This window comes from Mesoplodon densirostris, chromosome 8 (assembly GCF_025265405.1).
Source record: "Mesoplodon densirostris isolate mMesDen1 chromosome 8, mMesDen1 primary haplotype, whole genome shotgun sequence".
In the NCBI taxonomy this organism is placed as follows: Eukaryota; Metazoa; Chordata; class Mammalia; order Artiodactyla; family Ziphiidae; genus Mesoplodon; species Mesoplodon densirostris.
Window position 1 is genome coordinate 52,633,934 of NC_082668.1, and position 27,103 is coordinate 52,661,036.

General features: G+C 37.8%; 1 protein-coding gene across 2 annotated transcripts in view; it reads left to right on the forward strand.

Moving 5' to 3' along the window:
* The first annotated feature begins 21,420 nt into the window (after window positions 1-21,420).
* Window positions 21,421-27,103, forward strand: part of NCKAP1 (NCK associated protein 1) — a 98,349-nt gene continuing 92,666 nt past the window's right edge. Inside the window, exon 1 of one of the 2 annotated variants that reach the window (XM_060105852.1) lies at window positions 21,421-21,773. In XM_060105852.1, coding sequence (XP_059961835.1) covers window positions 21,666-21,773 — 108 coding nt within the window. In that variant the 5' untranslated portion in view covers window positions 21,421-21,665. The remainder of the gene's footprint in view (window positions 21,774-27,103) is intronic. The other variant, XM_060105854.1, reaches the window with a different exon arrangement.

Sequence of the window (27,103 nt, forward strand, 5' to 3'; positions counted from 1 at the left end):
AGTTCCATCTTACTCAAAAAGCCATGTTCTTTGCACCACATCTCTGTAATGGATGAGTAGAATTGTTGATTACAGATTGATAGCTGCAGTCCCTGCTTATAATACTGTAATACTAACATGCCTGCAATAGCATTGGATGCTAACATGCTGATTCTTAGACTCTATCCCACTCAGCTGTTCATTTTACAGAAGAGGAGCCAAGGTCCAGAGATTTGCCCAATGTCACATCACTCATTGTCCCTGGTCTCTTAACTTAGTATCTAATGCTTGTTCTACTGCATTATATGGTTATCTAAAAAGTCCTTTAAAGGAAAAATTCCTTTTCATTAAGCTAGCCTGAGTGCAGAAGAGTTGGAGTTCTGGCAGGAGAAAAAGAAGAAACAAACCGTTAGGAGACCCAGGCCAGAGGAAGAGGGTAGGAGCCCACCCATGGGAGAGGCATTGCTTATCCTGGGACAGGTTTCGTAAAGGATTGTCCTGGAAGAGGGAGCACATCCTTACAAGGACTAAGGGGTCTAGGGAAAAGGGGAACGTGTGAATTGAATATATCCTGGAATTTGTTCCCATGCCCACCATATAATTTCTCTCTCTTAACAGATTTAAAGTGTCTATGCCAAATGCTATGCATTTTCCTAGTATCTCTAAGCATCACAAGAATCTCACTTTTGGATAAAGTATAGTTGACTGTTGAACAATACAGGTTTGAATTACAAGGGCCCCCTTATACACAGATTTTTGTCAATGAATACTGTACTATAGTACTATACAATTCAAGGTTGGTTAAATCCCTGGATATGGAACTATGGATACGGAGGGCCAACTGTAAAGTTACACTCAGATTATTGACTACTTGGTGGCTCAGTACCCCTAACCTTGCATTGTTCAAGGGTCAACTGTAATTGAAATGCAAAGAGCTAGTAAGCAGTGACTCTTGTACTCAATCTCAGATGTGTTGGATCCCCAGGCCCACGTTCATCCCACAACATTTACACATTCTGACATATCACATAATGAAATCACCATGGAAATATTTAATCTTTATCATCTCAGATATGATTTATATGGGTAAAAAATATTTATAAATAATTAAAAATCCATTTTGCATTGCAATTTTTGGCTGAGTTAGTAGTCTCAATTCTGCATTTCACTGAGAACACAGACACAGCCTGAAATGAATACAGAAAAAAACCAAATTCCTTGCATGGTTATAACACTGCTCCCTTTGCAGTCTTTTTAAAGACATCTTTTAAAAAAATTAGTTCAGTTAAAACAAGTTTGAATGAAAATTTTCTTTATGAATACAATGTCTCATATGAATTTGTTACTGGAGCATTTTGATTACAAAACATAGTTTGCTTATGTATGCGTGGTTATAGTAATAATACAAAAGAAGCAACAAAACAGAAGCAGGAACTTTCTGTATTTCCTTCCAAATATTAATTATTTGTATGTCTGTGGTGATATTTAAGGATCTCATATAGCCCAAAACAAGTGAGGTCTTTTCCAAAGTCTGGAGCAAAAGAGCTTAGGATATAATTCAGAAATTCAAAGTTCAATCTTTTGTGATATACATTTTTTAAAAAGTAGGTGCCACACACTTGTCTAATTCCTTTTTATATTTTCTACCTCCACTCCAAAAAAAAAAAAAACCTATTTTTGCTTTCATTTTTGAAATTAGTAACATGTTGGATATGCAGGTTATCTTTATTGCAGCCACGTCTGTGGTTCAAAACCATATAACCAGGAACTAAATTAAACAACAACCATTTATGGAGTATCTGCAATGAGCTTAATACTACACCAACGGCTGTGAAGTTACCAAAAAATGGTATTTCATTAAACTTAAGATACCATTGATTATAAGACACACCATTATTTTATGTAACACCAGGAAAGAGGAAGTACTGCCAATTACATTGTTACAATGTTTGACATCATTGATGTTAATTAAGATGCATCTTGACTTCAGGGAAGTTAATAGTGTGAAAAAATGTGCATTTTGGAATAGATAAAATTCAATAACAGTTAAAAATAGATCCTGATTTCTAAGAGCTTATAGTTCCATTTGGGAGGGGAAAAACATCAACAGAGAAAAAAATAAATCACAGAATAAGAAAACCAGTATTAGCAAAAACATAGAAGTGAAAATAATACATGTTTGGGGGGAAACTTTCTGGCTGTTTAAGAAAGGTGCTTCTTGGGAATACAATTTACACGGTATGCTAGGTCTAGATTATGTAAGCCTCAAAAACCAGGTGGAGATGTTTGGGCTTGTAATGTTTATGAACAGTAAGAGTGATACAATAAGAAATATTACTGTACAAGCTGAAGAAAATAGGGGACCAATTAGGAAGCAAAGATAACAACCAAGGTATAAGGGACATGGCAACTTGGATTATGTTGAAGCCCATAAGAAAAACTGATCGCTCAAAAGGTACTTTTTAAAAATAAATGAAAGTTAATGAAAGAATGAATACAGGAATTGAAGAAAGAGGCTCATCAAAGATGACTTCACAGTTTCTAGCTAGTCACAGTTTCTAGTTAGTCTCATAACCTCTCTAGAGGGTTATGAGTTGTATTTTTACAGAGTGTTGAGGAACACAATTTATTTACTTAGAGCCTGCCACAATGTAAGAATTTAATAAATATTTCACAGATGGATGAGTGAGTGAGTGAGTGAAGCCAGAATATCTGAGTTGAGTTGAGATCATTCATGTACAGGTGATGGCTTAAAGAGAAGAAATGAATTTCTCAAAGGAGTCAGTTTAGAGAAAGCCCAGCCAAGGACAACATCCTGGGGGACAAATCTTGGGGACCTAAAAAGCAAGTGAAACATGAAAAAAAAAAATCACATAAGGAGAAGTTATAGGAGCCTGTAGAAAACCTGGGCCATATAATCAAAGGCTAAATAGAGTTAAAAAAATGTATAAAAAATTGCAGAGGAATTCCCTGGTGGCGCAGTAGTTGAGAGTCTGCCTGCCGATGCACGGGATACGGGTTCGTGACCCGGTCCGGGAGGATCCCACACACCGCGGGGCGGCTGGGGCTGGGCTCGTGGGCCATGGACGCTGGGCCTGAGCGTCCGGAGCCTGTTGCTCGGCAACGGGAGAGGACACAACGGTGAGAGGCCCGCGTACCGCAAAAAAAAAAAAAAAAAAAAAAATTACAGAGAAGCCAGGATACAGAGAATCAAGACGAGATAATTTGACACAATAAAATGAAATCATGATGATTTTACATAGAAGAGCCTCAATAAAGTGGTAGGGACAGCTGTCAAATTAGAGAGATTAAAGGGATTTAATAGATTGGAAGTGGGGGCAGACAGAGGTCATATTCAAAAAGTGCTAGGTTGTCAATGACAGAAAATTCCATTCCAGGGTGTAACCTCAAGGAATGTTGACCTCCTCACTTTCTGTCAGGAAGTTATTCTTCTTTAAACATCTTTAACTGCATTAATTATAAAAAAGGGAAAAAATAAAATATATGTGGCATTTTATTTAAAATGATAAAAAACTGAGAAGAAACATGACCAAATTATTTTAAATCAGGAATAATATGGATCATGTCAACTAAGTTAATAAAATCCTAGAACATTTAAAAAACTAAAGGGACTTCCCTGGTGGTCCAGTGGGTGAGACTCTGCACTTCCAATGTAGGGGGCCCGGGTTCCATCTCTGGTTGGGGAGCTAGATCCCGCCTGCATGCCACAACTAAGACCCAGAGCAGCCTAAAGAAATAAATAATAAAATAAATAAATATTTACAAAAATAAAAATACAAAAGAGTGTATCTTGAAATTTAAAAGAAGTAACATTGAGAACTCCCTGGTGGTCCAGTGGTTAGGACTTGGAGCTTTCACTGCCAGGGCCTGGGTTTGATCCCTGGTAGGGGAATTAAGATCCCACAAGCCACATAGCATGGCCAAAAAAGTAAATAAATAAAATAAAATGAAATAAGTAATTTTATGTCAACCAAAAAAACATGATCAGTGGTAAAGCTAACTGAATATGTTTTCCAAAGCACTGGAATAAGCAAACAACAGAAAAATGGTCAAGAAGTTTATAAAACATTTGGATCTTACGTTACATGATCCAGTTTATTAAGGAAACCATCTATTTTCCTGGATTTTTAGATGGATGAATTACAAAGCCATAGTACTTCCCCTAAAAATGAATCTTAGTGTCAACATTTAGCTGGACAACGAATTGGTCCAAAGCAAAATGACATGTCATATTTTTATCTTCAATCCTCTCTCAATTGAGTCAGGAGTTCCACATAACTTTTTTTCCCCTAGAAATGTTCCTAAAGAATATTTCTCTGGGGACTTCCCTGGTGGCGCAGTGGTTAAGAATCCCCTGCCAATGCAGGGGACACAGGTTCAAGTCCTGGTCCAGGATGATCCCACATGCCACAGAGCAACTAAGCCCACGTGCTACAACTACTGAGCCCATGTGCCACAACTACTGAAGCCCATGCGCGTAGAGTCCATGCTCTGCAAGAAGAGCAGTCGCCGCAATGAGAAGCACGAGCACCGCAACCAAGAGTAGCCCCTGCTCGCTGCTAATCAATTAACCCGCGTGCAGCAACGAAGACCCAACGCAGCCAAAAATCAATCAATCAATCAATTTATATAAAAAAAAAGAATAAATATTTCTCTGGGAATATCCCTATAGATATTCTATGATGATGAATAGTAGAAACTAGAATCACTACACCTATGCACATAGGAGAAAGCGCTCATTCTTTGTAAACAATGTGTATTCAAAACTATGTTAATTACTTTAGGATGAGACTACATAGAGTGAAAGGATTTTTTTCTGTTCTTGGAGAGGTATCTCATTCTATGATAGTTAAGTCCTGTTACTTTTTGGTTTAAAAGATCAAGATGTAAAGACTTTAGATTTTTAAAGACTTGGATTTAATACATTATAAATAAGTATTTAACATGAGCAATAAGGCATATTCAATTGGTGAATTTGAGGGGAAAATACAAATTTCACAAATCTTTCAGTACTGAAATTCAAGAAAGCAGTGTGAGAAGAGCACTAAAGTGAAAGTCAGGGAATAAAGATTATATTACCAGCTTTTTTGCTGATATCAGTTTTTGATTTTATTGCTTTTCAGCTGAAGAACTTATCCCCGCTCTAAAACTACATGATACTTCAGTTGGAAAACGGCAGCATTTTTTAAAAAAAAATTAAGAAGCTTTACATGATTATTTTTATGAAAAAACTGTGACGGATGATGTGCTGTTTTATAGTTGTATTTTTTTGTACTTTTTAGCAATTATAAAGTATTTGTTTACAAATCAGATATGTTAAAATAGCTGTCTTGGGGGGAAAAAAGCAAAAACATATACTGATTTTGTTTATTTGATGTACATTTCTTATGTTTCTATAAAACAAGTCAAGGTGCATGGCTTCCTTTAAATATACTTCTAAATACATATGCTCTAATTAGCCTTGAAAAAAATTAACTCTGTTATAAGAAGAAACACAAATGATGTTGTGTAGCTTCAAAGCTAAATGTGGCTAAATCATCAGTGTATTAAATTCCTTGAATGGTTGAGGAAACAAGATTATTATTGTTATTATTCTAGCTCTAGTCATTATTACAATACTGAATTTAGTGCTTCATGTTGCGCCCTATACACAATGAAACCTTTGAAATTTCCAAGAAAAGTAAAAAAACCTCCAAATTATGGAGAAAAAAAGGTTTTTTATTGGCTACTGTAATTATTCAAAATAATCTCTATCATGATGTTTTGTATTAGATTTAAAATGATGGGGGAAGGCAGGTAACCAACAGAACTGGCCTAATGGTTGCAGGTATTGAAGCTGGATGATGGATACATGGGGGGGTTGGGGGTGTTTGAAAATTGAAAACATTCACTATAAAAAATAAACAAAAAAGTTAAAAAAAAACTTTTAATCAAAACATATGCCTTTGTAATCCCCTGAAACTGGTCAGTCTCTCAGGAATTTAAGCATCTTAAAATATATATTTATTGGGCTTCCCTGGTGGCACAGCGGTTGAGAATCTGCCTGCCAATGCAGGGGACACGGGTTCAAGCCCTGGTCCGGGAAGATCCCACATGCCGCGGAGCAACTAAGTCCGTGTACCACAACTGCTGAGCCTGTGCTCTAGAGCCTGTGAGCTACAACTACTGAAGCCCGCGTGCCTAGAGCCTGTGCTCTGCAACAAGAGAAGCCACCACAATGAGAAGCCCGTGCACCACAACAAAGAGTAGCCCCCGCTTGCCACAACTAGAGAAAGCCTGCGTGCAGCAACGAAGACCCAACGCAGCCAAAAATAAATAAATAAATTTATTTTTTTAATATATATATTTGTTGAAGGAAAAGAAAAGGCAAAAAAAGGAAAGGAAACAAAAGGAAAAAAAAAGAAATGACATAGCCAAAAAGATGAAGACAGAAAAACACTAGGCAAATAATTTTGCCTAGTATTATTGAAAGCTTTGGAAAAGTAACTCAAGAAACTTTCTGTAATATACTCTGGGGGTTTTTTAATGTTCTTATTTTTATATTTCCACTTGAAAGAGTAGTGATATCTAAGAAGTATATTCACACTGTTTATTTTACAAGTTAAATATGTTATTAGTCTTTAAGCTTGGTTTAGACTACAATGTTCTTAAAAAGCAATTTTTATATCATTATACAATATTACTTATTAAAATGTCTAGAATTTACAGATTCTTCCATCACTAGAGATCAGCACTACATGGAATTTTATTATTATTATATTACAAAAAGAGAGGAACAATGTAACTTCAGTGTGCATGTGTGCCTGGGCTCATGTGCATCTATGTGTATATATGGCTATTTATGTCTTCGTAACATAGAAGACTCTAACTGGAAAGCTATAGAGTCATATAACATGTGCTCATCTCCATGGTAACCATTTCTAAGACAAATGCACTTCTGAACAATGGTCCCAAAATAATCTATTACCCAGTTTTGTAGATTTCCATTGTAGCAGCAAAAAATAATTTTGAAAAACTTTGTTCCATTTCTAACCAACAAAAAGAGAGACAACAAACATATACCCAAAACTGCAGAGAAAATATGTTTAAGTGTAATGACAATTTCTGTCGGGAAGTTATTCTTTCTGCCAGGAAGTTACTCAAGATTTCATTTGGTCTGATTTTCATTTTATGGATTATCTATACTTACTGCTTCTCTTGCAACTTTTTGGCTTCCTACATTTGAGCCATTTATCCTTTCTGAAATTGCTGTGCTATAAAAAGAAAAGGAAGAACTGATCTCCCAGGTCTATTTAGCTCTCAAATTTTACGATTTTCTGATTTCTCTACTCAATTTGAACCATTATGAGAACATGAGTTCAGGAAATAAAAATAATTGAAACCTAAGTCAGGCGATCTTTTCCCTTTACTAGGTTAGATAAAGGAGAGTTTTTAAACTACCATAATGACTGGATTGCCATTCCTACAAATCCTAAATATTTGTCTTGTTTTTCCTATGAAAATTGGCTACATTTTCTTTGCATTAGAATATCTTAACTTTCTAAAATGAGGACAGATTGAAAGGGGTTCTTACATGGGGGAAAACAACTTCAGTAGCTTTAAAGATGCTCGTTTTGCACTCACACCTCCACATCTCCTCTGATGGAGTTTCAGAGTCAAAACCCTCCAAGGAATTGGGAGAATCACGATGATCCGCTGATGGGTTGGGCCAGAGCCTGTGCCAATGGACAGAAAGGTAAAAAGCAGGAGTTGGTTCTACCCAACCCTTTTCAGTTCCAGGGAAATGGAAAGCTGACTCCCTGGGTTTTGGTATCTCTACTACTTCCCCTCCCATCACAACCTCCACTGACATTAAATTCTCTATGCTCCAAGATTTAGAGGAAGAGGGAGGAGGCAGGTGTCCTAAACCGTTATTCAAGCAGCTTTAGGCAGAATTATGGCACCATACATTTCCTTTAAGAGCAGTCCTTACTTTAAGCCCAACTCTACATGTAAATTCCTTTTAAACTGCTTCCTGCCTTTGGAGTTCCACATCTACTCCCACAGTATTCTTGAATGCTGACTCTCCTTAGCGAAGGGAAACTTCCTCTTCTTCTTATCAGGGAAGACAGACTCCTTACAGCACAACCTGGCCAGACCACCATGAGTATCATTGTCATTTTTCCCCTTAGCAAATATACTAAGTTCTCTTCTGTCTTACCCTCAGTATGAAGCTGCTTCCTGAGCAAATCCATGCTTCACAAAGGAAAAAGAGGGACTGGAGAATTTGCATTTACCTTTTGATATAAGTACATTTTAAAAGCAGCTCTTTGTGGTCAGTGCGGCTACATTTTGGGGCTAAACTAAAGGATGATGGGGATTTTAAAAGGATAGAGCAGGGGCTTCCCTGGTGGCTCAGTGGTTGAGAGTCCGCCTGCCGATGCAGGGGACACGGGTTCGTGCCCCGGTCCGGGAAGATACCACATGCCGCGGAGCGGCTGGGCCTGTGAGCCATGGCCACTGAGCCTGCGCGTCCGGAGCCTGTGCTCTGCAACGGGAGAGGCCACAACAGTGAGAGGCCTGCGTACCGCAAAAAAAAAAAAGGATAGAGCAACACCATGGAATGCCTATGAAAGGGAGAGTTTTGACAATGGCCTTTTCAGTCTATGAAAGGGATGGATTTGGCATTGGCTAACCACAGAAGATACGAAGAATCCAGAGTGCAAACTTCATTTTGGTCCCCAGAGGTTAGTGGATTTTAGGCTTCAAAAGTCCAACTCTATCAGCCATTGTCCAAAGTCCAAGTGGCTCTTAAAGCTGCTGTGCCTGCCTTGTCCTGACCCCTTGTTAGACTACCAAGGTTTCAGGTTCCCTTATTTGAAGGCCTATTTGTCTGAATAACTTAATCTTGGATTACGACCTTTAAAGGGGACTGAAAGATAGTTTAGTATTTCACTCACTTTCTCCCTTCTGCTGTAGAATCTGAGCTGAGGAAAAGTATCACTATAATACCTTGAGTACCAAGAGCTTATTGTGTTACTCATATCACATCAAGTTGGTGATGTACTTGGTTTCGGTATAGGGCCTACTCTACCTATAAAGACATACCTTTCAGTTCTCAATAGCTAATAGAAGACCAAGAACTTTTATCAAAAGCCCCAGCTAGCAGGAGATATACAACAGGTTTTGGTTAAGACATGGATATCCATGTTTTCTTTCATTGACATGAAATTGCTTAGAATTTTCTTGGTGTGGATGTTCTATAACTCCCGTAACTATTCCTTACCATGAGAATTTAGGTTGTGTCTCATCTATTTTATTATAAAAATGTCCTTATGCACAATTTTTTTATTTAGGATTTTTTTTCCTTAGGGAATATTTCAGGAGCTGAATATATTAGTATGTATTCATATTTAGAAGGCATGGATATTTTGAATGTTCTTTATACATATGCCCAAATTAATCTTCAAAGGGGTTACAGTGCTGTATGAAAGTGCTCTTTTCACTACAAAAGCAGTTTAGTTTTAAACTTATTTTTTTCTTGTTTTCCAAAGCATGGAGTCTTGCTGCTCTAAGTTTTAGAGACTTCTTTTTTTCCCACGTTGTAAATTCATGAAGAAAATACAGTTTGGATTTTTGTATCTTATAGAGAGAAAAAGGCACTTGATATCACAAACAATACAAAATTATAAAGATTAATATTTCTCTATTTTATTACAGCTTTTTTCTTACAATGGATCTTAGGCTTAATTTAAAATTTAATAAACAAAAATTAAATGAAGAGTATATTAATCGAGCTTTTCAATATAATAAGTTAAATATCCCAAAGCTATAGCCAATACTGCCAGCAAAAATACTCTTCTATGATTCTTTGAAAATAAAAAAAGGATAAACTATTCTTAGACAGAATCAATCAAAATGATTTTGTAATTTTTATTGTCAATTAGTGCAAATATCTAGTAAATGTTTAATACTAGCTGAAAAAGGTTTTAATAAATAAAACACTATGATTCTGAAAATTATCTAATCTTTTAAAAATTGTTTCTGTTTACATGGACATACCAGTCAGAGAGCTTTTTACATAATCAAATTCCCATAATCAAAGTTGCCTGAGAGCAAAATATATGAAACAAGCACTGGGTGAGTATTACTGTAGACAGGACAGGTAGCACAATGCCTGGTGGCTTCATGCCTGCCAGTCTTCAAAGAATTGTGAATCACCTAGAAGAAAAAAATGTGATTGTTCAGTAGGTGGTTTATCTTTCTCTCCTTCAATCCAGTGACTCAGCACAATGAATGCACTGAGTGCATTCTTCATTTGCTTCTCGAAGAAATCAAGATTTAGGAAGCCCAACTCATACAGTGGTGTATCACATGCTATTAGCTTAGCTTCAGTTTGATAGAGAGATATGTATTTAACTGATCTTAATAAGTTTGACCATTTGGTTTGGCTATTGCTAAGCATGTCACTTTGATATTTATTCTTACAGTCTCCTCTTTTAAAAATGTTTCTAAAAATTACCATCAAGTACCATGAAAATAAAATTAACTTCTGTTAAGAATTCTGTTAATAAGTCCAGTTCCTTTCTGAAGGAACAATAGTTGTCTTTTTAAAATAATTCAAAATGATCTCTTCCAAGAGTTTCTAATTATTTATCATTTATATTATTTATATTCTAATTATATATTATTTATTGCATAAATAAAAGAATTCTAGTTTTGATTACAGACATATTAAAACCCTTTACTGTCAAGTTTAGGAAAATGTTAAGTGTCAAAGCTGAGTAATGAGTACATGGGAGGTCATTATACTCTTTATTCTTTTTACGTTTGAAACAATTTGTAACAAAAAGTTAAAATAAAAAAAATCTTCCCACTAAAGGTAGGAACACCTCTTGAAATAAAAGAGACATAAAAGAAAAAGAAATCTTTCACATAAATTAAACTAATCTGTCTCCTATGGAGGGAAGAAAAAAAACCCTTAATCTTAGTGTTTTGATTATCTTTTTCACATGATCTCATTCCACAAAGAATTTGAGCCGCCTCACCTAACTCTGATAATTGTAGTCAAGTACACTGTTTTGTGTCAAACAGTTATTTAGTGTTAAATGATGGTGGTAGTATTTACTATATATTTACTTTTTGCCTACCTGAAAAAGCAATAGCAGTATGAAACTTAGGGCATATCGTACAGTGTAAAGGGGTAAGTTGCCACTAGGCATCGAGGTCAAGAGAGGGGACATTTCACTAACAAGAGTACATTGTCAACATTCAAAGACATATAAATGTCTAGGTATTTGAAAACCTAACCAATACTGGATTTTCTTAGAATTTATTGCTTTTTGCATTTTTGTGATCCTTTCATATATCCTATGTGCCTTTCTTCTTCATGTTAAGTTTTACTTGTTATGAGTCCAGTATGAATAGAGTGTACCAGCAACAGAATTCCAAATGTGCTGCTTTATACAAAGCAACTTTGAAAGCTGAAAAGCTGGCTGGCTCTGCTTTAGCACCAGACTTCTGAGACTAAATTTATAATTTTTCTGCAGTCATTCTGAGGCAGACTAACTATGGCTTATGTAATGTGAAGAAGCCATAGAATCCCTTTAAAGTACTGTATGTTTCATTAAGGAGGCAGCCAACCCTGAATTACACATAGCAGTAAGAGAAAGGGCTATGTAGGCAAATGATAACTTGCATGTAATTCAAAAATTTAGTGCTAAATAGCAGTTTCCTTTGCACTAAACTGTTTAGTCAAGGTATTCAATTGAAAATAAAACAACTTGGGTTGCATGCTTTCGGTTCTCCTTCCTACCTTCTGTTGGAGGTGACAAAGGTTTGGCAGCCAGACAGAGGCAGATAAAGAGGGAACTTGAGTAATCTAACTATGGTGGGATATTTTGTCCTGATAGAATGTAGATTACAAAGTCTACCCTATCACTTCTGTGGAAAGATTTCCATAGAGTCGGTTGTAATGCACTGAACTGATCAGGAAAGAGATACTTTTTGCATCTCTGGATTATGGTCTAAAATTTTGTTTTTCAACATCTATGTCACGTTAAACCTGTACATTTAACACATGATTACTTTGGGTATACAGTTGCTCCTACTGTACCTTTTTGGATGGACACATTACAATCCAGAATGGTTCTGAATCTTGTGTCCATGGGTCTTTATACTGGCTTTAGTGAGATCATGAACTCTTTAAAACTGCACTAAAATTTTGTATAATTTTATGGATAGGATGCCTAGTTTTAGTAGACTTATATAAGGTCCATGAGCCAAAGCTAATTAGGAACTTTAGTTAGAACCAAGAATTAATTTGGCCTGTAAAGACCAACATGTAAGGAAAAAATGATTGCAGCTTTGCTTTTGTTTCTGCTTCAACTCCTTGGGGGAAATGAGTAAAGATGAGTTGTTCGCTTCATTCCTTTCTTCTGATTCAATTCAAGAGCTTTAAGTCTATCACACCCTCTCTTAAAACAAGAGAGTGAGCTAGGCTAACTTTGTTATTTCCAGAATTGATTGACTACCAACCTTCCCTTCTGGTGTTTGGAAGTACTGTAGTTTGTAAACTAGTGGTTGCATTTTTAGCTAATCTATTAGATAACAGAATGACTACCATTTTTAAAGCTAATATATTAGATAACATAAATATTTTCTATTTAAATCGACTTACAAATATCAAACCATTCTATAATTAAAAGCTGACACAAGAAATTATTTATACGTATATGCTAAAGTTTGTGGGTTTTTTTTTTTTTTTTTGGGTATGTGGGCCTCTCACTGTTGTGGCCTCTCCTGTTGTGGAGCACAGGCTCCAGATGCGCAGGCTCAGCTGCCATGGTTCAAGAGCCCAGTCACTCCACAGCATATGGGATCCTGCCCGACCGGGGCACAAACCCATGTACCCCGCATCACCAGGCAGACTCTCAACCACTGCACCACCAGGGAAGCCCTAAAGTTTGTTTTAACATGCTCCTAATATTGTAAATGTGGAATCTATGATACGAAATAAGTAAAAAATTTGATACTAGCTGGGAAACATGGCTTTCCTCTCTTCACAAACTGAAAGTTAACTGTTCATCCTATCATTTCAAACACAGCACAAATAAAGACCATTGGGAATGGGAGAAATACACAAAGTAATAGTGGAAAATTTGAACAAATTCTGATTCTAAAGTTTTGTTGGGAAAAGAGTAATCAGTTGAACTAATTAGAAATAATGGAAGAAATGGTAAAAATGTAACATACAAATAATCTGGGTGGGACAGTGAATGTTCATAGTTTTAAAGCAGAGAAACAGTAGCAGTTTCGTATGATGGTGGTTAAGTAACACTGGATTTGAATTTAAGTGGGAATAGAAAGTTGAATTTAAGTATCAGTGAACACTTGACTTATTGTAAACATTTAGACTTCAGTGATGTTTTAATAGAGGGAAATCATCTTATAATGCATTTATAATATTTTAGCATAATGTATATTTTATAATAAGAAATTATTTAATGTCCCTAACATTTACACATAATCAACACTTAGAAGCTTAATGATTATGCTGTGTGTCTAACACTTTCAGAAATTATTACTTTGAAATAGAATTTGTCAAGCAAAGCAATGTTAATATAATTAGGTAGGTTTTAAAATTTTTTTGGTTAAGTGCTAAAATACAGAGTTAGCTGTATTTTTCCCTAACCACTACTCTCAACTCCTTTGCCACTCTCGCTCTCCATGGCACTCAACTAAAAAAAGAAAAATCTACAACCCTCCATCTCTTTTGTGCCATGTACCAATGTAGAAAATCACACAACTGGGCAGACTGAGGCAGTAATAATAATCACCATAATAGTAGTAACAACAAACATTTATACTCACTGAATTACACAAGGTACAGTCGTAAAAATTATCCCATACATTCCTCAAACAATCTAGTGAGATAAGTACAATCATTTCCATTTAAGGTGAAAAACTGAGGTTTAGAGTGCTTTGGTCACATATCCAAGGTCCACTGTAAGTGGCAAAACCAGGATTCAGACCCTGTCAGTCTGACCCCAGAGCCTAGGCTTTTTTCTTTTAACCATTTAAATATATGACATCAAACTCAAATGAACATTCAACAATTTCTGACACATGACATCCTGTTTAGGTTGATGAACTATTTCTAATTTATTGAGAAAATACAAGATATGAGAAGACTTTCTGATCTTCCACAAACCAATTCTATTGACCTACATCAGTGTACACATCAAGTGGTTAATAGCCTGAGCTCCTCCCCTTACCAGTTGTGACCTTAGGTATAACTTCCTCATCTGTTTAATAGGAATGATATAGTGTTCCTATTTCAGAGGTTGTTATGAAGATAAAAACACATTAATACATGTAAGACACTTGGAACAGAGCATGACACATTGCAAGTACTCAATAAATGTTAGCTAGTGTCATTATCCTGTCTTTTCCTGAAACACCCGGTCAACGTTAGTTTGGCTGTTTATCATCTGCTTCCCCTTCATCTCTTTCCTTCCTGTTCTGTCAAGGCTTCTGTACCTTTGATTATGCTTTCTCTCTGTACTGAGTTATAATTCTCTCCCTCTCTACAGGATAATCTGGCAACTACTACTGAAAATAGATGAAGGACCCTCCCTTGACCCCTCCAGCTATTGCCCTAGTCTCTGGTTCCCTTCACACTCCTGTTCAGTCTTATTTGCTGACTACTCTTCTTGTATCTGATTCTTAAAAGTCAGAGTTCTTCAGGGCTTTGGACTAGGCCCTAGTTTCCTTTTTAAAATACTCTCTCCAAAAGTGATCTCATCTATTCCCTTGATTCCAAATACCACCCACTTTCTGATGATCCTAAATTTACATCTCTAGTCTAGAGCTCTTCTTGGAGGTCCAGTTCAGTATGTTCAATATTCTTCCCAATTTTTGAAAAACTGTTCGTCTTTAAGGTAGACTAAACGTAAAATATAAATGGATTTTATATTCAGCTGGAAGTTGGTTATCATCATAGGCTTGGCCTGTATTCTAACTCAAGTTTTGTTCTACCATTGTTTTTGCCAATTTTACATGTAGCATTCTAATATTTTAAAAATACTTAAGATCAAACTCCAAAGATCAACCAATAAGTGTAGGTATACACTGATACGTCATCTACTATTTAGGTATAAGTCTAAGCACAATAAATTTCTTTAAAAAACCCCAAAACTCACAAGTCCTTTGTACTGAGAAAAGAACCAAGAAAGTTTAAGACCAATCATAAACTGAAATTGTTCATTACATTAGAGTTTTTCCACAGAAAAAACTGAAGTTCTTTGAGTGACTTTAAAAGGAAAGATAAATCTATCTTCAGTTTGCAGAGCAGAAGCAAATAAACATGTGTGAAGTGCATTATCAAGATCTGGCAGGCTGTAAGATGAATTTCATTGGATGTGAATGGTCAAGATCAAGGCTGTAATGAATTTTTCATTGTTTTCTTTTTGAACTTTTTGGATCAGTTCTATTTCTGGCATGTCTTCTGCTGACTACTGGAGGCATCTTATGTTTCATTTAGACCTGTCTTGGTTACTCCTTTGCACTACCAAGTTGCAATCTCTGGCTAAGCCTTAACTCCTTATTCATTTACTACAGATACTGGGATACTGTTGCTCCATCTTTTCCCTATTCATTTTCTTAATCATTTTTAGTTGAGTAAATTTTCATACCCTGTGGTCTTTGGATATGTAGGAGAACAGAAGTTTAAGCATGGATTTAGCATATACCTTACTGTCTATCCTTTTTATGACCACAGTTAAACTACAGTGAACTCTCCTATTATCCTTTTTGACAGTTCTTCACCCAAAGTCGGTTCCTCTGTCTTCGGTACGGTCCAACTCTATGCAGTCTTTATTTTTTGTTTTATTTATGTATTTATGTATTTATTTATTCATTCATTCATTTCTTTTTGGCTGCTTTGGGTCTTCGTTGCTGTGCGCGGGCTTTCTCTAGTTGCGGCTAGCGGGGCTACTCTTCGTTGCGGTGCGTGGGCTTCTCGTGGTGGCTTCTCTTGTTGCGGAGCACGGGCTCTAGGCACGCAGGCTTCAGTAGTTGTGGGAAGTGGGCTCAGTAGTTGTGGCTTGCAGGCTCTAGAGCACAGAGTCAGTAGTTGTGGCACATGGGCTTAGTTGCTCCGCGGCATGTGGGATCTTCCCAGACCAGGGATCAAACCCGTGTCCCCTGCATTGGCAGGTGGATTCTTAACCACTGCACCACCAGGGAAGTCCATGCAGTCTTTAAAACAAGTTAAAAAGTAAAAATTCCAGGCTTCCCTGGTGGCGCAGTGGTTGAGGGTCCGCCTGCCGATGCAGGGGACGCGGGTTGGTGCCCCGGTCCGGGAGGATCCCACATGCTGCGGAGCGGCTGGGCCTGTGAGCCATGGCCACTGAGCGTGCGCGTCCGGAGCCTGTGCTCCGCAACAGGAGAGGCCACAACAGTGAGAGGCCCGCGTACCGCAAAAAAAAGGTAAAAATTCCTTGCAACACTCCATTAATTTCTTGTTTACATATGCCTGATCGTTTTCCCCACAGCCTGACCCATTTTTTGCTTTCTGCACTCAGCTTTGTCAGAAGGTAGCAGTTTCACAAAAGGAGGGGATGGAGGACAGACAAAACCAATATATGTCTATGATGCTATTTCTAGGCTATTTCTCAGAGAAACTTCGTCCTACTTTTCTAGTCATACATAGCTACCTGGTTTGAAGTCTGATGTGAGGAAAAATGTTGCATTTGTCTTTAAGAATTAGTGGAGAGAAAGAAAAAAAATTAGTGGAACATTAACTTTGGCAGGAGATATCCTAATCAAAGGGCTTTACCCTAAGAACCCAGGAAGAAGCTCTTCCTCAATTTTTCTTTCTTTTTGTCTTAAACAGGGAAGCAACAGAAGGCTGGGTGATTTAAAAAGGCAAACTGAAATATACTTCATGATTAGCAAAAAGTGTTACAGAAATAATTCCCATTCTAGTTTCTGAAGGAGGCAAAGCTAAAGAAAACCACCTAAAAGACTGGTATACCCGTCTGGAAAAAATATGGCAGAGTCTAGCTGTTAACTGAAGAAAATTTAATGAAGGGACTGTTTATGAAGGTCTAGGCAGAGTTAAGGAACTCTAGCAGAAACTAAGAATCATGTTCACTGATGCACGCCAAATTTATGCCATCCAACTTGTTGTCAGTTACATCACAGTGGTTAAGAATATGCATGAACTTTGGAGTTAGACTGATAAAGAATCTAGTACCAGATTTATCACTTTCTATGAGTGTGACCTTCAGTAATTAAAAACAAAAAAACTGTCTGTATTTCAGTTTCCTCACCTACAAAATGAGGATAATAATAGCTCAAAGGATTGTTGAGAGAAGTGATGAGAAAATGTAGCTCAAATAGTAGCACCTGACACAGTGCAAAAACACTTAGTCAATATTAAATCTGATTATTAGTCCTTGTTTTATTCCTAGTAGTGATACTATAATGTTGACCTCAAAAACTGTTATCATTTAGGATAAGGTTTGGCTGTGAGTAATTTTTTTAAAAAGTCCCAGATAAAAGAAGCTTAAATAAAACTTTCTCTTTCAAACAAAATCCAGATGTAGAAAGGGCAGTTTTAGTATGGTAGTTCTGCTCTAAGAAGCCCACTTATACCTTCTATTTCTATGTTCTGCCATCCTTAGTGAGTGGCCAGTCTTCATGGCCTAAGATAGTGGTCATTGCATCCTTGTTTCATGTGGAAGAATGAAGTAAGAAGGGAAGACTGGCAAAAAGAGATCACAACAGTCTCTTAAGGAAGGTTCCTGAAAGCTTACATCCTAATGGCCAGAACATTAGTCATATGGCCATACTAGGCTGCAAGGGAGACTGGGAGATGTAGTCTTTATTCTATGGAAGAAAGATAAATATACTGAAGGATAATTAGGAATCCTTGTCACAGTCAGCAACTATTTCAAATTTTCTTTATTAACCTCAAGTTCCCAAAAGTTACCTTTAGTTCTCCCATTTCTTTTTGGATATTTCTTCTTCTCCATTGAATTTTTTTCTCCTGCTTTAGCAATCATAGGCCTACATATTTTCTGTTCTACCTCCAGCTTTATTTCCCATTGTTTCTTTCATGTACGTAATGAGCATTCCTATTACTTTCTTGCACTTTTTAAAAATCATTTTGCATTTATTAAAGTTGAACCTTCTGCTTAGAATGTCCTTTTCTATAAGTTTTAAAGTCCAAGACTTACTTCTCATTCAAAGCCCAAATGTACGTTTTAGAATAACTCTTAGGAACTTCAGGAACTTCAGGTTGGAACTCGTCTCCCTAGGTTTCCCTTGTAGCCCTGTATCTCAGGCCTTACATATATTTCTATTCTCACCGAGAATGTGAGCTCAAGATTAAAATCTATATCTTATACAGTTTTATATCTCCTCCTTGAACAATAGCACTTTGCACAATTTAAGTATTTATTGTTCAGTCAAACACATAAGTTTGATTATTATATAGAACAGAAAAATATTCTTTAAATCCATCCAGGATTGTTACTATGAATGATTGAACGTTTTCCAATTAGGATTTTCAAATATTTACTTTCCTTAGAGTGGGTACCATTATACTTCTCTCAATAAAAAAATAAATTTTCAAACATAGATATATAACTTTTAGTCAGATTTATTAAGATATACTTTATGTACAGTAAAATTCACATTTTTAAAGGTATACTGGTCTATGCTAGCTAACTTTCTATGATTACTACAAATATGAAGCTATCATCTACTTTCTAAATCTCTCTGAAGGCTTATGTTCTGAGACAAACGGCAGAAATCTCTTAACTGAAGAGAAACTATTTGAAAATCTTTAGTACCAAAGGAACTGTGAAGAGAGTGCTTTATATGATGAGGGAAATAAAATCTTCAATCATGCTTTTTAAAACTTACTTTCCTAATGTCTTTTTTTTAACTTTCCTAATCACTCTTAAAATATGCTTTTCCAGAAAACTATAGCAGGAAAAAAATCTACAAGAGGGGGCAATTCTTTTAATAACTTTACAGACTGATTCACATGGTATGAAAACTGAGAGGAAATATAAAATGACACATACTAATTACACTCGCCATAAAATCATACATGCATGGCAAAATATATGATTATTACCTTAGCACTGACAGTATAGTTTATACTACACATATAGTCAAACTTCCAAAGGGTTGGCTCTTAATAACAAAATGCTTTTTGATGGAAAATGTAGAGAAATGCAAGAATTGTGAATACTTCATCTAGACCTAATATCTTTTACTCGAATAGACATGTTCCATTCAATCTAGGGCCAATATGTCTAAATGTTGGTTATAATAAAAATTCAATAATGGGACTAGAATCCACAGAGTTCTCCCTCTATTGGGTACTCTGAGTTATAAGCAGCTACAAATGTTCAAGTTCATACGGAAACATGACAGTGGCTTTTCTTGAGTGATAGTTGTGTTCAAATTTAATATGGCACCATTTTCTTGTTTTCTATACAGCAGTTTTGAAAAAGTAGAAAGTGATATAACCTTTCTTTGGTGTGATTCTGTAATTCTGTCTCTGGTTAAATTTGTCTGTGGTCCCTGAAAAGAGCACATCTTTACTCTCCAAGCCCCTCCCTGGACCCTGTCCTTCCCAGGTCTGCTCTCACTATCTCAGGCTCCAGACTCTTACCTCCTCTAAATTAATATTTAAACTATCAGGTTGGAATGTAACCAGATAAATTAATCCCCCCAACGTGCTAATGAATAATAATAGCTCAACAGGTGATCTCTCTGAGGTGTTTGCATTAAAAACCTTCATTCTAATTAAGTTCTGTGTACAGGATTCCAAGCACAAAGGCAGGTAGGACTTTTTGGTGGACTTAGGACTCTATTTAAAGCTTCTTAAATCAAATTCAGTCCGTCTACTGCCTTTCTCTCCTTGGCATATTAAAACGAAGATTTCTGTAGGAACTGTACGTATACTAGCTTAAAAAATGTTTCAAAAGATATTTGTCAAGGGGCTTCGGGGCTTCCCTGGTGGCGCAGTGGTGGAGAGTCTGCCTGCCGATGTAGGAAACACGAGTTCGTGCCCCAGTCCGGGAAGATCCCACATGCCGCAGATCGGCTGGAACGGTGAGCCATGGCCACTGAGCCTGCGCGTCCGGAGCCTGTGCTCCGCAACGGGAGAGGCCACAACAGTGAGAGGCCCGCCTACCGCAAAAGAAAAAAAAAAAAAAAAAAAATTCGTCCCAATTTTCTTTCCCTAAAGTGTTTTGATCAATGCAATGATATTTACTCTTACAATGTCGTTTATTGAAGGTGGCAGAATATTTTGTCATTCACTTAAAATTAATGAAGATAATATAAAAGATTAATATATCAAAGGAAATTAGGGCGGAAAAAACCATCAGAACAGCTTGACTCCTCTTTGCTGGAATTCCTCACCCCAGTCAACGACATAAATCCTTAATTTTGCTCACTTTTGGAACCACATCTAATATATTTGACCAGAGGGAGTAGCTTTCGGGTGTGACTGGGAGGAAATTGATCAGGAAAAAGAAAAGAAAGAGAGATGGAAAAGTAGAATGTTGCCAAGAAGGGGTGGGATTTGGGGTGGAGGCCAGAAAATAAAATGGGACCGTTCCTTCATTCATTGAACAAACATTTATTTCTGCCTCCTACATGCCAGAGCCTCTTCTACTGGCGTCTTCTCCGGAAGGGTGATCCTCGTTGACAAATTCCAGATTCTGATTATCTCAGGAACTTGAGCTGCCCTCACTTCCGACCTCCTCTCTCACGAACTGCCTTGAGGCGGGGGAGTCAGGATGGGATGGGGAGGGAAAGAGGCGAGGCCCGCCTCGCAGAGCACATCTGCTGTGTTCAGCCGGGAACGTCTGTCAAGCAGTGGGAGAGAGAAGAGCATGGAGCCACCAGCCCACTCTCGGGAGAAACTCGCCAGAAAAACACCCGCCCTACCCCCGCCCCACTCCTCCCCGCGGGCTTCTGCTGGTTTCTTTAGGGAGGTGGTGCGGAAAGTCAACTTTTGGGAACTTGAAGGAGAGGGGTGTGTGGCGAACAGAGAAACGTGACCTCATCAGGTTCCGGCTTAGACTCCCCTGCCGGGATCAGGGGCAGTGGGCGGGCCAGGCCGCGTCGAGACGGGTGTGGGGCCGAGGCCGCGTCCCGAGCGGCTGCAGCAGCGGGGCCGGGCGGGGCGGGCGAGAGCCCCCAGGCGCAGTTCCCTGTCCGGCCTCGCGGGGGCGCCGGCGCGGCCGATCAGGTGACCGAGCGCTCGTCCCGGGCTGCGGGAAGCGGCCTCGTTCTCAGCCGCCGGAGACGCCGCCGCCGCCGCCACACCTAGTGGAGGAGCCCGGGAAGGCGGCGCGGTGGGGGCTGGGGCGGAGAGCGCCGGGGGTGGGGACGGAAGGGCGGCGGGTGGAAGGCAGGAGGTTGCCGAGGCGCGGGCTGCTGAGGGGAAAGGGACCCCGAGGCGTCCGCCGCGGCTCGCTCTGTCACCGGCGCGGGTTAAAGGCTCGAGGGCCATGGGCGCGCTCCCCTGAGGCGGAGGTCGCGGGCGGGAGGGGAAGAGGCCCGACAGAGGTAGCTGCGGAGGCCGCGGGCCGGTGACTGGGCGCGAGGCGGCCGGCGGCGGCGGCGGCACCACTACCACCACCACCACCATGTCGCGCTCCGTGCTGCAGCCCAGTCAGCAGAAGCTGGCGGAGAAGCTCACCATCCTCAACGACCGGGGCGTCGGCATGCTCACCCGCCTCTACAACATCAAGAAGGTGCGCACGGGCCGGCGAGGCCGCGGCGGGGGCGGCGGATGGGCTGAGGAGGGATGGAGAGCGGGGGAGGCCCGGGTGGTGGGGGCGGCGGGCGGCGCCCGGGACAGAAATCACCGCCTCGCGGCTGCAGGCCCGGCCGGGGTCGCCGGGATGCGCCGCGGCCTAATGCGGAGTCCCGGCGCCTCTCCTGCTGGCTCGCGGGCCGGCCAGGGTCGGAGAGGAGCCATTTCCCCGCTCCCAGCGGCCAGATCAGGCAGGCCCGGCGCGGGGTGAGGGGCGCCGCCGCCGCTGGCGCCCCCTCCTCGGCGCCCCGGCTTCTGGAACGGGCTCTACGGGAAAGAGAGGAGGGTGGGTGGGCGAGAGTCTAGGAGGGGGATAGGAAAACTTGGGTGTTCCATAACTGAGGTCGGATGGTAGGAACCTGGCGGAGATGGAAGCAGTTTTCTGTTTTTGGTTTGTAAGTGCGGGAATGTGGGAAGGGAATGGCTAATCAGGATGAACCCCGCATCCCCTCCACTTTTGCCATTTTATTTTAGATTGCCAAATAAAAGACATTTGAGAGCGTGTTGACGATTTGGAATTACTTCATTTTGAAGGTGGAGAGGAGGGGGAAGTGAGGGTGGAACCAGTTTTCTCCTGAAATACTTCTGGGTTGTGAGTCACTAGAACAGGAATAACAGCCTTCTCTCCCTTCCCTCTTTACTCCTCCTCATCTTAGTTTTTCCAACCATGTCTGGTAATACCAAAACATCATTTCTTAAAGTTCGGCGTCTATACAAAATAAAAACTGTGAATATGTTGCTATTACTGCTGATTTTATAGCGTATTCTGATAATTTGAGTAGATCTAGCTAATAGGCCCATTGAAAGTCTTTACGTGGCTTCAGCAGATTAAGGAATGAGGGGCTGAATTGGAGTTAAGAAAAATAGATGTAAAGATAGAACAAATATTAATTTATCTTAGGAAAGAAAGACCAAAATCCTCTTTCTTTTAAGACAAACTTAAAGTTTTAAATAATTTGATAAAGAGAAAGTTAAGATTTTTTGTGACAACCTAGATCCTGACAGTTTCCAATGTGTATTTGATGTTATATCTTCGTAATTATTTTTGTTGGCTTTTTATGGCATCTTGAAGGTTTCCTTTTAGTTTAATCATAGCAGTAGAGTTGTAGCCCTTGTGAATTAGGACTTCTGAAGAAAGAATATTTTTAAAAACTTCATATCATGGGGTTCAGTGTAAAACTGACTTATTTGAACAATTTGATGTAGACACTGAATTCTAAAGGAGAAAAGTGTCCTGGCATAATAGTGGTAACTTTTGTGTAAAGATAGCTATGTTCCAGTCTCTTACCTGGATGTGAGGATTGGTTGACTTTAAACACAGTGCAATCGGGGTAGTAACTGCAACATGCCTGTTCACTTTGTTACATTTTATGTGGCAGGAGCTCAGGGTCATTGTAAAGAAGCCCTCTGCATTTACCAAAGAGCCTTGGTTGTAAATTTATGTAAACTAGGAATAATTTAATTTTAGATAGTATTACTTATAGGTTGTATTGACCTGAACTTTTTTGTGAAATTATGCTCCTTAACAAACTTGGAAATTGGTTCCTATATGCCCTTTGTGCAAAAAACGAGCAAGTCAAACATTACTAAAAGTTTCTAGACATGTGGTATTGTGGTTAAAGGAAATGGTTATGATGGTTTCCAGAAGAGGAAGTGAGAGTAACATCAAAAGTGATTTGGGTATTTGGGCAAAATACCTTTTTTTAAAGCATTCATTGAACATTTTTGTGGCATAAATACAATCAAACTTTATATATTTCATCTTCATAAATGAAATAAGGTTGGACTAAATTCCAAGCATTTGAATGCTTATAATTCCAGTTCACTGCCTTTTCTCAAAAGCGTGTTTTTTTTTCACTTCCTGTTTTGAGAAACTCCAGGCTCTTTTATTATTAAACTAGTAAAATTTAAAATGAGTTGAATGTGATCATTATATCCAAGTGGCTAATATTTTGAATTATTGAAATGTTATATTTCAGCACTTAACGCATTTATAATTTCTTGAGAAATATTTTTCTACCTTCCTTGATTGTGAGTTCTCTCTGGGTGGGGACAGTGTTACTTATTTTTGAATTACTGGTACTTAGGGTCCTACCTGGTCCATGAGGCCTTCAGTTAGGACTTGTTGAAAAGGATGAATACATTATAGTATATTTTATATATATGCAACATATATATGAATATGTGTATAATCTTGCTCTAATTTTAATAATAATAGCTTTTGCTCTGCTCTCCTTGTGTGATTTTGCATACAAATACATCAGATGGATTTTGAATCTTTTGCCCTGTATAGAGTTGTCTGTAAAGGCTGGCATAACTTCCTGGCTGGCTAGGATTGAAACATTTGTTCAAAAATCTTGCCAAAAAAATGAGTGAGATGTGTTTACCATGTGTTTATAAGGTTCCTGCTGTTTACATTTTTATGACAGTATAAACCACATAATCTTTTCAATCTCTATCTCTTATACCTCAAAAAAAAAAAACTTCTACTGCATAATACGTGCCTGCCAGTTATTATCACATTTTTATTAATGCACGTGTTCATTAGATTGTCTATCAGATCTGATTGCTCTGTTTCAATTGAAAGTCTGCAATGGCAATATTTTAGTGAGCATACACAGTGAAAAATACTTCAGTGACCTAGGTAAAATAACTTTTTAAGTTACTGTAATCAAGAGTAATAGGCTTTAATGCTTATTAGGGGAATGTAACATGGTTTCTGGAAAATGTTTTGCTTTTTTAAATAAAATTTCATCAATTGAAAAATTTTTGAGATCCTTATATGTACAAGTTATGAAAATTTTAAGGAATTTGTAGTCTAATCAGGGATGTAAGGACACATAAAGGAGGATTTTAGGGAAAAGAGGTGAAGGTGGTAGGTAGTTTCACATTTAAATTTATTTATTGCATAATTCCTTAATATTTTTAAAATTAAAAATATGTCTTCCCTTTTATGGACCTAATAATGCTACTCACTTATATAGTGATTTTTAACATTTTCAGGCTACTTTTATATGTGCTACTATGGCATGGCAGGCAGTGTGGTGGTGGTGGAAATAAAGTGTACTGGGCCAGAAGTTAGGAGACCTGCCTTCCAATGTTTCAGTCTGTCTCTGAGAGATTTGTAATATTGGGTAGGTGTCTTGACTTCCCTGAGCTTCATTTTTCCTCATCTGTAAAATGGGGGAAAATTAACTGTGAAAGGAACACTGAAGTTTGTTCCAGCTCTGATTATGTTATCTTTACAAGTAGACGTTAAGGCCTATTTTAAACAGTAACTGAGCTCAGTTTAGTTTTCCTTAATATAGGGATGGTAATGTGTGCTCTGCCTACTTCACAGAATTGTTTTTGTGAAGATAAAAGATAATAACAATGTGAAAACAGTTTAAAACTTCTCTGAATCTAAGATAGTATTTGTTTAGGAGTCTCAGTAACTTTTTGGGGCAACATTTGTTTCTCTGAAATTTTACTGCTGCTTAGCAAACACATATGCCGAAATTCGAACAGAAGACATTTTAGCTGACCTTAAAAGTATTTTTTTTCTTGTTTACTCTTTCTTGTTTTTTCTATTTTTTCCTACACCATCACCAACATGAACTTGATAACAACTGATAACAAAAGGTATCAGTTAATACTTTCATATTTTTCATCTTGTTAGATTATTGCTTCAATTTTAAAGGATAGAAAAGACCTACCCAACTATTGCAAACTTCTTTTTAATGGAGTATTTTTGTAGGTTTCAGTGTACTTTTACTTCTTTATTTGAGGAGTACTTTCTTCCCCACAGTCTTCTCCCCGTGATTTTGGATGAATTTATTTCATGAGGAAAGAAATTAATAGAATAGCAGTGTAAAATTGCAAGTCTTTAGCTGGTATCTACTTATCTAATGGAGGAAAAAAAATGTATGTGAAGGATGCAGTCGAGGTAAAGCAAGGGGAATCAGATTTAGTCTTCCCTTTCAGTGTTACGTTTCTCTTCATTTAGGGCCTTATTTTCTGTGTTGGTTGATCAGGAGCAGAAGCATGTTCCAAAGATTGGGATTCTGGCAAGTTGTAGACTAATAAACATTGTTAGTATGCATAAGATTTTTTTCCCCAGGGAGATTTCATTATCAAGATCCTTAAACGTGTTAAGAAGAAAACAGTCTCTTCATAAATCTGTATTTAAATAATATATATTTACATAAACAAATCCTACTACATCTGTTTGTAACTTTCAAGGAAGCTGCTTGTAAAAATGAAGATTTGATCATTCTGTTTCTTGTTATGCTGGATGGTAGGCTGAGGATTAAGGTCACTGAAAAATTGCATAGGAAAAAAAATTATTTTTTTAAGTGACAGTGGTAGATTATCCATCTTGTGTTTCCTTTGTGGAATTGTTAGATAACTTAAATATTAATTTTTTTATTGATTATAAAAGGAATACATGTTTATTGTCGAAAACTCAAACATGACTTCAAAAATTCTCTGCCTGCTCATCTCCCACTTTTAAAAATAAGCTGTATATAGTTAAACAATTTTCTGTACAAATGCTGACATATGTGCATGCATATTTTGTATTATGATTAAATTAGGTTCTTCCCAAAAATAAAATTGAAGAAGCAGCATGGTACGGTTTATATATCAATGAAATTAGGGTTCTTAATCTATTGCTTGTATACTTATATTTTAAGAAAATTACAAGGATGGACATATTTAGCTAGCTACATCCAATATGTTAAAAATGAGGGGAGCCAGATGAGAAGGTGTGTCAGTGTTGAAAATTCTTGTCCTTAACTGGCTAGGATGATTAAAAATTTAATTTGTATTCTTTGATAATTTACTAGCAGTGTTACTGTTAAGTAAAATCCTAACAACAATTTCAGATCATGTGCAGTAGATGTACATTTTATGTGTTAGAACTAAATAGTTTTATCTCTTTATTGTTCAACAGAAATAATGTGTAATAAAAGTAATGCTAGCTGCTATTTATTGAGACTCTATATGCTGAATTAAAAAAAATTTTTTTTCTTCATAGATCTGTGATGTAGGTACCTATTCTATAGATAAAGCAATTGCATTTGGAGAATTAAATTTGCCCAATTCTTACTCTAAAAAATAAGAATTGGAGTGGCACCTTTCTTTCTTAACCCCTAAGTTTGAGCTCTTAATTTATTTTTGCCATTAGATTTATAGTCATTAGTGAAATTTTCGTGGTAGACATAATTAGATTTTGAACACACAATAACCTTAAAGAAATATGCAGTTATATTACAGAAATAATTTTCC